At 48.1% G+C, this 12,990-nt stretch overlaps 2 protein-coding genes across 2 annotated transcripts in view; both read left to right on the top strand.

The window, feature by feature from the left end:
* LOC132385446 (nuclear factor 7, brain-like) overlaps positions 1–7,017 on the top strand; it is a 29,130-nt gene extending 22,113 nt beyond the window's left edge. Inside the window, exon 6 of the mRNA XM_059957523.1 lies at positions 6,285–7,017. Within this exon, the coding sequence (XP_059813506.1) occupies positions 6,285–6,817 (533 nt within the window). The 3' untranslated portion in view covers positions 6,818–7,017. The remainder of the gene's footprint in view (positions 1–6,284) is intronic.
* Positions 1–12,990, top strand: part of LOC132385447 (E3 ubiquitin-protein ligase TRIM39-like) — a 66,561-nt gene that overhangs the window by 25,156 nt on the left and 28,415 nt on the right. The window lies entirely within an intron of this gene.

Below are 12,990 nucleotides of genomic sequence, written 5' to 3'. Positions count from 1 at the left end.
TCTATTGCCCTCCCTAATCAGATTCCTTCTTCTTTAGACCTTTGTGTCTTCCACCTATCACATCGCAGTTTCTCACATAGTTCCCTATCATCCCCCTCTCCCCTCCACCTACCTTCTCCCTCGCCTGGACTCTCCTGGTGAGTCTTTCAGCTTTTGCTCGTCCCCCTCCCTCAGCTCCTTATTCTGCATCCTGTTGCCTTCCTCTCCAGTCCGGGTGAAGGGTCTCAGCCCGAAGTGTTCATTTCCCTCCGTAAACCATGCGTGACTCGAGTTTGGCGTTTTGTGTGTGTGGCCGGCAAGATTCCGGTTGTGAGGGAACCCAGTGACTGAGACTCCAGAGCCACCAGGATAGAGAGTTCCAAAGATTCACACCCCTCTGTGAGAAGAAAGTTCTCCTCTTCTCCATCCTGAATGACATTTCCCTTATTCAGAGTCGGTGAGCCCTGGTTCCAGACTCCTCGGCCAAGGGAAACATTCTCCCTGCATCCAGCCCGTCGAGTCTTGTTAGAAATTTATACCTTTCCATGGAATTCCTCAACACAGCCAGGCTCCAGGGTGAGATTCCTCAGGAGGATGATCTGGGAAGGGGTTTGGCAGGAGTTTATTCACGGGGACAACAACACACATTTGTGGCCAGTAAACTGTGAACCTTCTGTGGTTGTTCACTGAGGCTCCAGTTACAGCTTTCGTTCACTTTATTTCTCCTCTCCCACAAATCTGACCGCACGGAGATTTGATCATTTCAGAAACCGGCACCTTCCTACACTGAATCCCCAGTGTTTCTGCGGTTGTCAGATCCTCGTTCCCTCCCCTCGGGTGGATCTTTTATCGAGTTGAGAAACAGCACATTCAGTGAAAAGCTGCAGCAACACCCCCACATCCTCTGTCGATATCTCATTCCAGTCACTGAGATATAAACATGGAATGAAGTTCATGTGGACAATGTCTATCGCCCTATTCTGAACAGTCCTTTCTGTCCCCTCATCAAAGAAAAATTAAATTTGTGAGTCACTATTTCCCGGGTATAAACAGTGTTGACTATCCTGAGTCAGTCCCTGCCTTTCCAAATGCTGGTAAATCTGTCTCTCAGTGACAATTCCAGTAATTGTCCCACCACTGATGTTAGGCTCAGTGGCCTGGAGTTCCCAGTCTTGACCTTCCCGTCCTTCTGAACTCCGGACAACACCTGAGCCACCCTCCTGTCTTCCAGCAGCTCACCTGGGGTGAAATGTGAAGCAAATTTATCCTCCAGGGCCCTGGAATTGGTTCCCCAGTCTGGAGGTATCAGACAGAGCAGATCACAGTCTGGGGCTCATCCACCTCTAATACCTCCAGCACCTTCGCTTTTGTACTGTGATATGTTCCGGGCCATTACTGTTAATTTTCCTTAATTCCTCAGCTTCCGTGACCCTCTCCCTGGGACATATTCATTTAAAACCTCCCCCCTCTCCTTTATCGATGACCACATTGACCCTCAGGGTGACCTGTTCGAGTCAGGGTGTCATACATTTGGCCCAATGACCATGCCGACTGTGTTGCCCGGTGAACTGGTGATATCTGCCCACATTCGGTCCAAAACCCAATCAATCTCGGTACGATCCACTGTAGATTCTTTTAAACGTTGCTTATTTCCAGCAGCTCATTCCAAATATGCACCACCCTGTGTGTGAAGAAAAGTTCCTGATGTCCCTTTTAAATCCATCGCCTCTGATCATAAACCTTTGCACTCCTGTTCTTCACACTCCCTCCCTGGGGAAAATCCCTAATGTGGAGGGGATGGGGACCGGAGTGACAGGGCTGAGGATGGGGAAAATCCCTCATGTGGAGGGGGATGGGGACCGGAGTGACAGGGCTGAGGATGGGGAAAATCCCTAATATGGAGGGGGATGGGGACCGGAGTGACAGGGCTGAGGAAGGGGCAGTTGATACACAAGTTGATGCATTGTGTAGTGGGACTGTGAGGAAGGACAGACAGATGATGGGGCAGAATTGCAGTCGGTGGGATGAGCTGCAGTCAAACGGGGCAAAATCAGAAAGAGTGACCGATACAGGACTGAAGGTGAATGCATTAGGTACAGAGAATAAGGTAGATAATCTTTTAGCATAGTTAGAGACGTGTGACATCGTGGGCATCACTGAATCGTGGCTGAAAGCAGATCATAGTTGGGAGCTGAACATCCAAGAATACACATTGCATCGAAAGGACCGGCAGGTAGACAGAGTGGGTTTGGTGGCTCTGTTGGTAAAAATTGAAATCAAATCCTCAGAAAGAGGTGACACGGGATTGGAAGGTTTGGATTCTTGTGGGTCGAGCTAAGAGACTGCAAAGAGAAAAAGACCCTGTTTTTTTTTACAAAATCCTTTATTACAAATTTCGGTGCTATACAATATATACAAAACAGTGGCAAACACAATTACTGCACTACAAATAGACAATAGACATTACACCAGAATGTTGCCATCCCTATCCACGATGGCATTTACACCCCACGGAGCCCAACGGTCTCGAAACTCCTCCAAGGCCGCTGTGGACTGCGCATGTTCCTTTTCAATAGTTACCCGGGCACGAACATACCCCCTAAACATTGCCAGGCAGTCTGCCCGGGGAGATCCTCCCGCCACCCGTTTCCAAGACCCACGGATGGCGGATTTCACCAGCCCCAGGAGCAAGTTGACTAGGACATCCTCATCCCTCCATGCCCCCTTCCTTACTGGATGACCATATATAAACAGGGTGGGACTAAAATGCAGCCAGAAGGCGAGAAGCAGGAGTTAGACACATTCCTCCGAACAGTAGCCTGGATATGGGATATACATTACAATGGGAGATAAAAAGGACCTGTAATACGGGCAATGTTCCGATAACTGTGGGGGATTTCAATATGTAACTGGGTTGGGAAAATCTGGTTGAGCTGGAGCCTAAGAAATGGAATTTGGAGGATGTCTATAAGATGGCTTTCAGAGCAGCTTGTGCTCGAGCATACAAGGAGATCGGGTATTCTGCATTGAGTGTTGTGTAATGAACTGAATTTGATTGGGGAGCTTAAGGTAAAGGAACCTTTAGTAGATAGTGATCATCACATGAGAGAATTCACCCTGCAGATTAACAGGGAGGAGATAAAGTCAGATGTAATAGTGTGACAGGGGAGTAAAGGGAATTACAGAGGCATCAGACAGGAGCTGGCCAAAGCTGATGGGAAGGAGACACCTTCAGGGATGATTCAAATTTCAAAGTAATTTTATTCTGAAAGGACATATGTCACCATATACAATGATGAGATTCATTTTCTTGTGGGCATACTCAGTAAATCCCATAACCATAATAGAAGCAATGAAAGACTGCATTAACAGGGAGGACAACCAGTGACAACAAACACAAAAAGAAGCAACAAAAAAGTAAATACTACCGATAAATAGCAAGAACCTGGGAATCGGAGTCCTCGACAGTGAATCCATCGATTGTGGGAACAATTCAGTGACGGGGCAAGTGAAATGGAGTGAAGTTATTCCCTCTGGTTCAAGAGCCTGATGGTTGAGGGGTAATAACTGTTCCTGAACCCAGTGGTGAGAGTCCTGAGGCTCCTGTACCTTCTTCCTAATGGCAGCAGTGAGAAGAGAGCATGGCCTGGGTGGTGGGGGTCCCTGTTGATGGGTGCTGATCTGTGTTGGATGACAGCGGATTAGCAATGGCTGGAGTTTCTGGTGGCAATTTGGAAGATACATCCTAAATATGAAGAAGAATTCTAAAGGGAGAATGAGGCAAACACACCTGAAATAAAAGCAAGAGGGCATAGAATACAGCAAAGAAATAGTGATGTTAGAGCATTGAAATCTTTTAAACGCCAACAGAAAGCAACTGAAAAAAGGAATGAGGAGCGAAAAGATGAAATATGGAAGTTACCTGGCAAATAATATAGAAGAGGATATGAAAAGATTTTCAGATACATAAAGGGTAAACGAGAGGTGATGGTCTATGATAATGCCGGGTGTATGATAATGCATTTTGGTGAAAGGAACAATAGTGCAGACTGTTATCCAAATGGGAAGAAAATTCAAACATCAGAGGTGCAGAGGGATTTAGTGGTCCTCATGCAAGACTCCCCGAAGGTTAATTTACGGGTGGAGTCTGTGGTAAAGATGGCAAATGCAATGTTGGTGTAACTCTCACTTCGGCTAGCGGCTTAATATTGGGGGTGACAGTCCTCAGCCCGGCCAAACTTAAGAAATCTCATTTGTGTGGATACTGCGTGATGTGTCCCTGTTACAAATCAGTACCCCGCAATAACAGACAGTACAGAATATGTGATTAAACAATTGAGCTTTATAATTCTTAATAATTGCTCCTATCTCAGAAAGGATGTGTTGTCATTGGAGAGAGTTCAGAGAAGGTTCACGAGGATGATTCCAGTAGTTAAAGGGTTAACACACGGGGAGTGTTTGTCAGCTTTGGGCCTGTACTCACTGGAATTTAGGAGGATGTGGGGGATCTCATGAAACCTACCAAATGTTGAAAGTACTCGATAGGGTGGATGTGGAGAGGATGTTTCCTATGGTGGGAGTGTCCAGAACTCGAGGGCACAGCCTCATAATTGAGGGGTGACCCTTTAGAACAGAGATGAGGAGGAATTTTTTTTTAGTCAGAGTGCAGTGAATCTGTGGAATATTCTGCCACAGAGAGCTGTGGAGGACAAGACCATGGGTATATTTAAAGTGAAAATTGATAGTTTTCTGATTGTTCAGTTTATGGAGAGGGAAGATGTAGTGGGTTTGAGTGGAATCTGGGATAGGTCATGAAGGAACAGCAGAGCAGACTCGAAGGGCTGAATGGCCTAATTCTGTTCCTATATCTTATGGTCCTCTGGTCTACTCATTATTCATTATCTTGCATACCCATTCTCTGGGAAATACACTGAGGGCCTCTCCCATCTCCTGTGACTCCAGGTGGAGTGGCACGGTAGTGTAGTGGTTAGCACAACGTTTCACAGTACAGGTGACAAGGGTTCAATTCCCACTGCTGCCCGCACAGAGTTTGTACCTTCTCCCCGGGACCGTGTGGGTTTCCTCCGTGTGCTCCGGTTTCCTCCCACAGTCCAGAGATGTACCGGTTGGTCGGTCATTGTAAATTGTCCCGCGATGCATCTGGGATTAAATCAGGGGATTGCTGTGTGGTGTGGATCGAAGGGCTGGAAGGGCCGATTCCCCTCTGTGTCTATTAAACTGATCCTTAATGAAAAACCCTGCATCCGGACAGAGAGTGGAGTGTGTGGGTGATGAGGGGCCGTGTGGGAGGGGGTTTGTGGGAAGGGGTCAAAGATCCCTTATAAATCATTCCCCTCTCACCTTCAGTCTGGTTTTGGACACCTTATTCTGGAAAAAGACACATTATCTATGCCCCCTATGAGTTTATATACTTTGACCAGGGGTCACCCCTACACTCCAGGGAAATAGCCCCAGCTTGTCCACTCTCATTTTAAGTCAAGCCCTCCAGTCCTGGTAACATCCTCCTGAAGCTTCCTGTCCAGTGTGATGACATCCGTCCCATAGTCCGGGAACCAGGAATGCCACAGTACTCCGAGTGTGGTCTACCCTCGATGTCAACGGATGGACAACCAGCATCCCCAGCGGCCTCTCCCCTGGTCCCGGGGCCGCGCTGCCCGAGTCTCCCCCCGATCCCCGGGGCCGCGCTGCCCGAGTCTCCCCCGATCCCCGGGGCCGCGCTGCCCGACACCCCCCCCCCCGATCCCGGGGCCGCGCTGCCCGAGTCTCCTCCCGATCCCCGGGGCCGCGCTGCCCGAGTCTCCCCCCGATCCCCGGGGCCGTGCTGTCGGAGTCTCCCCCCGATCCCCGGGGCCGCGCTGCCCGAGTCTCCCCCCGATCCCCGGGGGCCGAGCTGCCCGAGTCTCCCCCCGATCCCCGGGGCCGCGCTGCCCGAGTCTCCCCCCGATCCCCTGGGCCGCGCTGCCCGAGTCTCCCCCCGATCCCCTGGGCCGCGCTGCCCGAGTCTCCCCCCGATCCCCGGGGCCGCGCTGCCCGACACCCCCCCCCGATCCCGGGGCCGAGCTGCCCGAGTCTCCCCCCGATCCCCGGGGCCGCGCTGTCCGAGTCTCCCCCCGATCCCCTGGGCCGCGCTGCCCGAGTCTCCCCCTGGTCCCGGGGCCGCGCTGCCCGAGTCTCCCCCCGATCCCCTGGGCCGCGCTGCCCGAGTCTCCCCGGTCCCGGGGCCGAGCCGACCGAGTCTCCCCCCGATCCCCGGGGACTCTCTAATTCTCTGCTTCTCCCCCCAGTCTCTGTCATCCTGGATGTGGAAGCGGCGAGTCCGTGGCTCGAGGTGTCTGAGGATCGGAAGAGTGTGAGACACACCGCGACCCGGAGGAGTCTCCATGACACCGGGAAGAGGTTCTCAGACCGGGCCTGTGTGCTGGGATCGGTGGGATTCACATCGGGGAGACATTACTGGGAGGTGGAGGTGACGGGGAATCGGCTCTGGTGTCTGGGAGTCGCCGCAGAGTCTGTGGAGAGGAAGGGAGTGGTCACACCGAGTCCGGAGAACGGATTCTGGACAATCAGGCGGATTGATGACGAGATGTGGGTTTACACCTCTCCTCTGTCCCGTCTCCCGGCCGGTCCCATCCCCGGGAGGGTGGGAGTTTATCTCAGTTACGAGTCCGGGACAGTTTCGTTTTACAACGCGGAGACCAAGTCCCATCTCCACACCTTCACTGGGAATAAATTCACAGAGAAACTTTATCCTTTCTTCTGGACTTGGGATACAAAACAGTGGCTGAGAATCTGCTCTGGTTTCGCTCCGGGTCTGTAGACGGGTCGGATCCGGGACCGGCGTCAGGAGTAAGTCAGTGTAAATACAAATGTGCGGAGAGTGAAATAAACACGATGTGAGAATTATCGATCCATTAATTTTAACCCGTTCTCCGCATCCGTCAATGGAACAGAAACACTGCGGATTCAGCAGCAGCCGCGGGCGGCGGGTCCTGAGCTCCCCGGCTCCCCCGGGTGCTAAAGTCCACCCGCCCCGGACAGGTGAAGTGGGACAAGTGGTGGTGCTGACTGGGAGAGGGAGGTCAAGGTGAATCTGGGGGAGGTGGGACACGTGACGGTAACAGGCTGGAGAATCTCAGCGTGTCAGGCAGCATCTATGGAGGGAAATGGATAATTGACGTTTTGGCTCAATGTCCTCCCACTGGACTGAAAGTGAGAGCGGAGATGACCGGTGTAGGATTTGGATGGAAAGCCAGGGTAAGAGCTGGCCGGTGAGGGGGTGATAGACACACGAGGGAGGGATGGAGTGTGGAAATGTGTCAGAGAGGGTGAGGTGAGAGGTGGGAGTGACAAAGATAATGGGCAGATGGAGAGGGTGAGTGAGGAGGGTAAAATGTCGGAACCATTCACCCGGTCAGTCACAATCCATGGAGTTCATATTTCACACCGATTATCTCTCCGGAAATCTCCGCCTATCACCCGTCACCTTGTACTTCTTCCTCCCCTCCCCCACCTTTCCCCTTCCTTTCCTGTCCTGATGAAGGGTCTCAGCCTGAATCGTCGACTGTTTACACTTCTCCAGAGTCGCTGCCTGGCCTGTTGAGTTCCTCCAGCATTTTGTACGTGTTGCTCTCGATTTCCAGCACCTTTTAATCAAACACCATCCATCCTGTGGATTCTGATATTTTATGTTTCTTATTTAGTTTCTTGAGCATTTAACACGAGATTCTGCAATGAGAGATTGAGTTGAAGCGGGACGTCACAAAGAAATGGTGCATTTTGAGGCGGATGGAGTGAAAGTGCTCGACAAAGCAGTCCCTCCATCTGAGTTTAAGGAGTTCGGTGTAAGTTCAAGGACAGGACCCAGGGTTCTGGTCCCAGGATTGCTGCCCATACCACGTGCTAGAGAGGCCAGAAACAGGAAGATCAAACAGTTTAACGCCTGGCTAAGGAGCTGGTGTAGGAAGGAGGCCTTCAGATTTCAACGTTTAAAGTACATTTATTATCAAAGTACGTATACTGTTACGAACCCCGTAACTGGGTCACTTACCTGCAAAGATCGAGAGGTCTGTTGAAGTCTGATGATACTATTTTTAACAGTATTTATTGGTAAAAATACACAAAAATAATATCATTGCAAATATACAGATCATCTACGTCGTCAGTACTAAATCTAAAAGTGCGGGTACATAATAATCAATAAGAAATAAGCTCTATCGTTGTCTAGGGGATAAATGTATTGTACGATGGAAATATAAAAGTCACTCAGTTCATGCAGGCTGCAGCCTTTGGGGACCGCTGTTTTTCAATGGTTGGAGAGAGAGAGAGATTTGGAGAAAAACTTGCCGATTCCTTTTATGATTTCGATCCGTTGGAGTCTCGTTGGTGTGGCCGTTCACTTGTGGCCTCTCCTTCAGCTAAGCCGTTCTTCCGTAGCGACCCGCCAACCCAGGCAAGGGAAGGACGAACGCGAGCCCCCGCCAGCTTTTGCTATAAAACGCTGTCACGGGATTTCTAGCGTTTCTCCTGGTGCGTCTAAAGGGGTTGTTCCCCAGACCCTCTTTTATCCTTACTCACGGGGTCTCAAATATCAATCAGGTTGGGATGATGCAATCCCTCAACCAACCCCCTCTGGTCGTCCCCTGAGGGCTTCCATGAATAGTACAGTGCTCAATACACAATTCCGTCTCCCAGAGACAATGGCAGTAATCAATGGTTTTGTATCGCTGAGGCCAGGACACATCCCAACCCTTGTGGATTCTCTTTCATTTCCTGGGTTCCAGTCCCGAATTAATAGCGATCTTGCGATTCTCAAAAAGGAGGGGGCGACTTTGTACCCTTCGGCCCCTTAGTACACTCCCTTCCTTCTAAGATTTTTACCAACAGGTAAAAATGAATTAATACAGAGTCTTACAGGATTCCAAAATCTAACACAATAAAAGAGGTTTTTTTTTTCACTACGGAGTAATACAGTTATACATTCAATTCAGCATCTAAACAGTTAGCGATTACATTGTCACTTCCTTTAACATCTTAACATCTGGTACCTTAATAAGTTCTTGTAGCATCAGACTCCAATTTAATAACTACTTGTTTTTATTCCTTTTCTTCAGCAAACAAAAACTAAAGAGTTGTGATCTTAGCTCACATGAATACTACAAAAGTTCATGCAAATACTAATCTTTATTTTACTTTCAAACTTAACAGTCAATCTTCCATGAGGTTGTCTTTATTATTCACATGCTTTGTCGAAATCCCTTAAAACCGGATCCAGCTATTGAAAATGGCATCCCGTCAACCCTCGCCCCTTTTCCAGTTAACTCCCACATGGTTAGCTTGTGCACCAGTGTGGAATAGGCTTTCACATGCTCCTTTCATAGGAGTTATTTTATCAACTATGTTTTCCAAACTTAGACCATTTTCCGAATTTCCACACAATTCTTTAATTTTAAGCAAGTTATTAGCATGAGTTTTCAGTTCAAACTCTGCAAGCAACCCCTCTTTGTCCAAACAGCATTCCAGATTCTGCCTCTTCACAGCACACTCTTGAATAACATTAGCGTGTGGGGCACCTTTACATTCCACCTCAACCTGTAATTGATTCACAGGCATCGTGTTAACAAGCCATTGTCTCTGTAGCCTGGTTGCTGCTCTGACATCAATCTAGACTTTAAATTTTCTTCATTGAATTTAGGAACTACACTTTTCCCTTTCCTTTCAATAATAATATTCAACTCACCACCTTTTATCTCCTCACTAACTTTTAACACACCTTCGAATGGGAATTCTCACTTCCCACTATTACCAAGGTTAACCCTTTCTTCACTGAACCAAGACATCTGACCCGCAAGGACTGCATTCCTTTTTAACTGAATCAAATATCTCAGACTTTTTCTGAGCTCCATTACTAGGTTCAGTACCACGTGCATCCACTTCTTGGACACACTGAAATGGGACATCAGCCTCTTCCAGGCTTTCAATACCCGTCCCCTTTTCAAATTCTAAATTCCCCTGATCCTCCCAGTTACTCTCTGGGCAACTCCCTTCCGGAGTAAACTCAACTCCGCGGGCTGAAACAACCTCATCTGCCAACCCAGCAGACTTCGTCAAGGTCATGGCATCCTTTTCATCTAGGACTGCCCTCATTTCATTATCGGGAACACCTGTAGAATTTTAAACTTCTTCAAACAGTTCTGTCAAGCCAGACAGATCATCCATGTCCAACCCTGGACCTTCTAACAGCCTTATCTGTTTCTCATTTTTACTCCGCGCCTCTATAAATTTCCTCCTGGCTAAGGGCAGGACTACCTCCTCTCCCTTACTCTCTTTCACTTTCATATTCTCCGTTTTACCACCCTCTAACCCCTCTTGGTACAGGGTCGGCAAAAACGTCTCGGCCAAATCAATACTGGACTGATTTAAACTGGTCTCGTTCTCAGCTGCCTTTTCCGACAGGCTGCGAGTGGTCGCGCATGTGGGATAGATCTTGGAATCTAGGGGCGGGTCCTCAACACTCACAGGCTGGCTCGGCAGCTCCATGGCTGACCTAACCTCACCACCGGCTAAATCGTTACCCAGAAGGATGTCTACGTCAGTTCTCGGAAATTCTGATTGGAAATTCTGATCGGAAATCCTATTTCAACTGGTCCAGATACCAGCTCACAATTTATAATGATGCTATGCAAAGGCACCGCTTCTGTCCCTTTTCCTTTGCCTCTCAAAGCTACCTCTCCAGTCTTGCGACCAAAATCTAGTACCTTACTGCGAATCAATGACTGCTCAGCTCCCGTGTCTCTCCAGATCCGCACTGGAACTGGTGTGTCTCCCTCTTTCACAGACACGGTTCTGTTTGACATATATGTCTCAGACCCTTCTTGTATTCTATCTACCTGGGGCTCTCTTGTCAATTTACTGATCACCACAGCACATCCTGTAGGGACTGCTGCTTTCCATTTTCCTGTCTCCTTCCTCGGAGCAAAGCAGTTAGATGCAATATGACCCACCTTTCCACAAATAAAACAGGTCAAGCCAGGACCCCTCCTGCCATCTTGCATTTCCTCCTCCTTACTTTTACCACTAGCTCCCGGCGGGACCTCTGCCTCAGCCGGCGGGCTTTCTCTACCGTTCCCACGGTCTTTCTGATAACTCACAGGCTGTGAGTGTGGTGGGTGTGAGGGTCACTCTGTCGATCAGTGGGAACTGAGATTGAATTTCACATTGTGACCCACACATCAGATTAAACATCCACAGCGTCTGTAAAAAGTATTCACCACCACCCCCCCTCCCCCGGCTTGGAAGTTTCATTGTTTTTCATGTTTCATTGTCTCAAAGTGAAAACAGATCTCTACATTAATCTAAATTAATTAGAAATATCAAACACAAAATAAATTCATCCCCTTGAAGTCAGTATTTAGTAGATGCATCTTTGGCAGCAATTACAACCTTGAGCCAGTGTGGATCGGTCTCTATCAGCTTTGCACATCCGGACACTGCAATCTCTCCCCATTCTTCTTTACAAAACTGCACACGCTCTGTCAGATTGCACGGGGATTGTGAGTGAACAGCCCTTGTCAAATCCAGCCACAGTTCTCAATGGATTGAGGCTGGACGCTGACTTGTCCTCTCCAGGACATTAACTTTGTTCATTTTAAGCCATTCCTGTGTAGCTTTGGCTTTATGCTTGGGGTCATTGTCTTGCTGCAAAACAAATCTTCTCCCAAGTCACAGTTCTCTTGCAGAATACATCAGGTTTTCCTCCGGGATTTCCCTGTATTTTGCTGCAATCTTTTTATCCTCTACCATAGAAGTCTTCCAGGGCCTGCTGCAGTGAAGCATCCCCACAGCGAGATGCAGCCACCACCTGCTTCACGGTAGGGTGTGTTTTTGATTATGTGCAGTTTTTCCCTTGCGCCTAAAATAGCATTTAGACTGATGGCCGAAAAAGCTCAATTTTGGTTTCAACAGACCATAGAACCTCATGCCAGCTGACTTCAGAGTCTCCCGTGTGCCTTCTGGAAACTCTTGCTCAGATTTCAGGAGGTTTTCTTCAACAGTGGCTTTCGGCTTTCTCTTTGCCACTCTTTGTGACGGGTGAACGATTGTTGTATATGTAGTCTCTCCCTTCTCAGTCATTGGAGCTTGTATCTCCTCCAGAGTTGTCATAGGTCTTTTGGTGGCCTCCGGCACTAGTCCTTCTTGCATGGTCATTCAGTTGACAGCCTGTTCTAGACATATTTACAGCTGTGCCATATTGTTTCCATTTCTTGATGATTGACTTAATTCAGTGACCTTGAAATTCTCTTTGTCCATCTCCTGAATTGTGCTTTTCAATAACCTTTTCGCAGAGTCGCTTGGAGTGTTCTTTTGTCTTCATGGTGTAGTTTTTGCCAGGGTACTGACTCACCAGCAGTTGGAGCTTCCAGATACAGGTGTATTTTTACTCCAATCAATTGAAACACCTTCACTGTACACAGGTCTCTAAAAACAGATCCCCATTGAAACGATTATGTGAATTCTAAAACCAGTTGGCTGCACGAGTGATAATTTGCTGTGTTGTATTAAAGGAGGATAAATTCTAATGCAATCAATTATTTTGTGTTTTAATTAATTTAGATCACTTTGTAGAGATCTGTTTTCACTGAGCCACAAAAGAGTTTTTCTTCTGATCAGCATTAAACAAGCCAAATTAAATCCACTGTGAAATAATGTTTTAAAACAGTAAAAGATGAAAACAAGTGAATACTTTTTAATAGACTGTACATCCAGCTTGTAACAGGTTCGTTGTTTTACAGACAATTGCACTGCCTTCCTTTTTCAGATATATTCTTCATTGGATTATATCCCATTTCACACAATAGAGAGGTCTTTCAACCCTTCTTCTGCTATCAACTTCTCTGCTTCACAAGCAACCTCCCACCTATCACCACTGCTGGCAACAGTGCCCGAACTCCATAAGAACATAAGAATTAGGAGCAGGAGTAGGTCATCTGGACC

This window comes from Hypanus sabinus (genome assembly GCF_030144855.1).
Source record: "Hypanus sabinus isolate sHypSab1 chromosome 5 unlocalized genomic scaffold, sHypSab1.hap1 SUPER_5_unloc_4, whole genome shotgun sequence".
Taxonomy (NCBI): Eukaryota; Metazoa; Chordata; class Chondrichthyes; order Myliobatiformes; family Dasyatidae; genus Hypanus; species Hypanus sabinus.
Note: the sequence above shows the minus strand (reverse complement) of the source record. Positions and strands in the feature narration are given on the sequence as shown.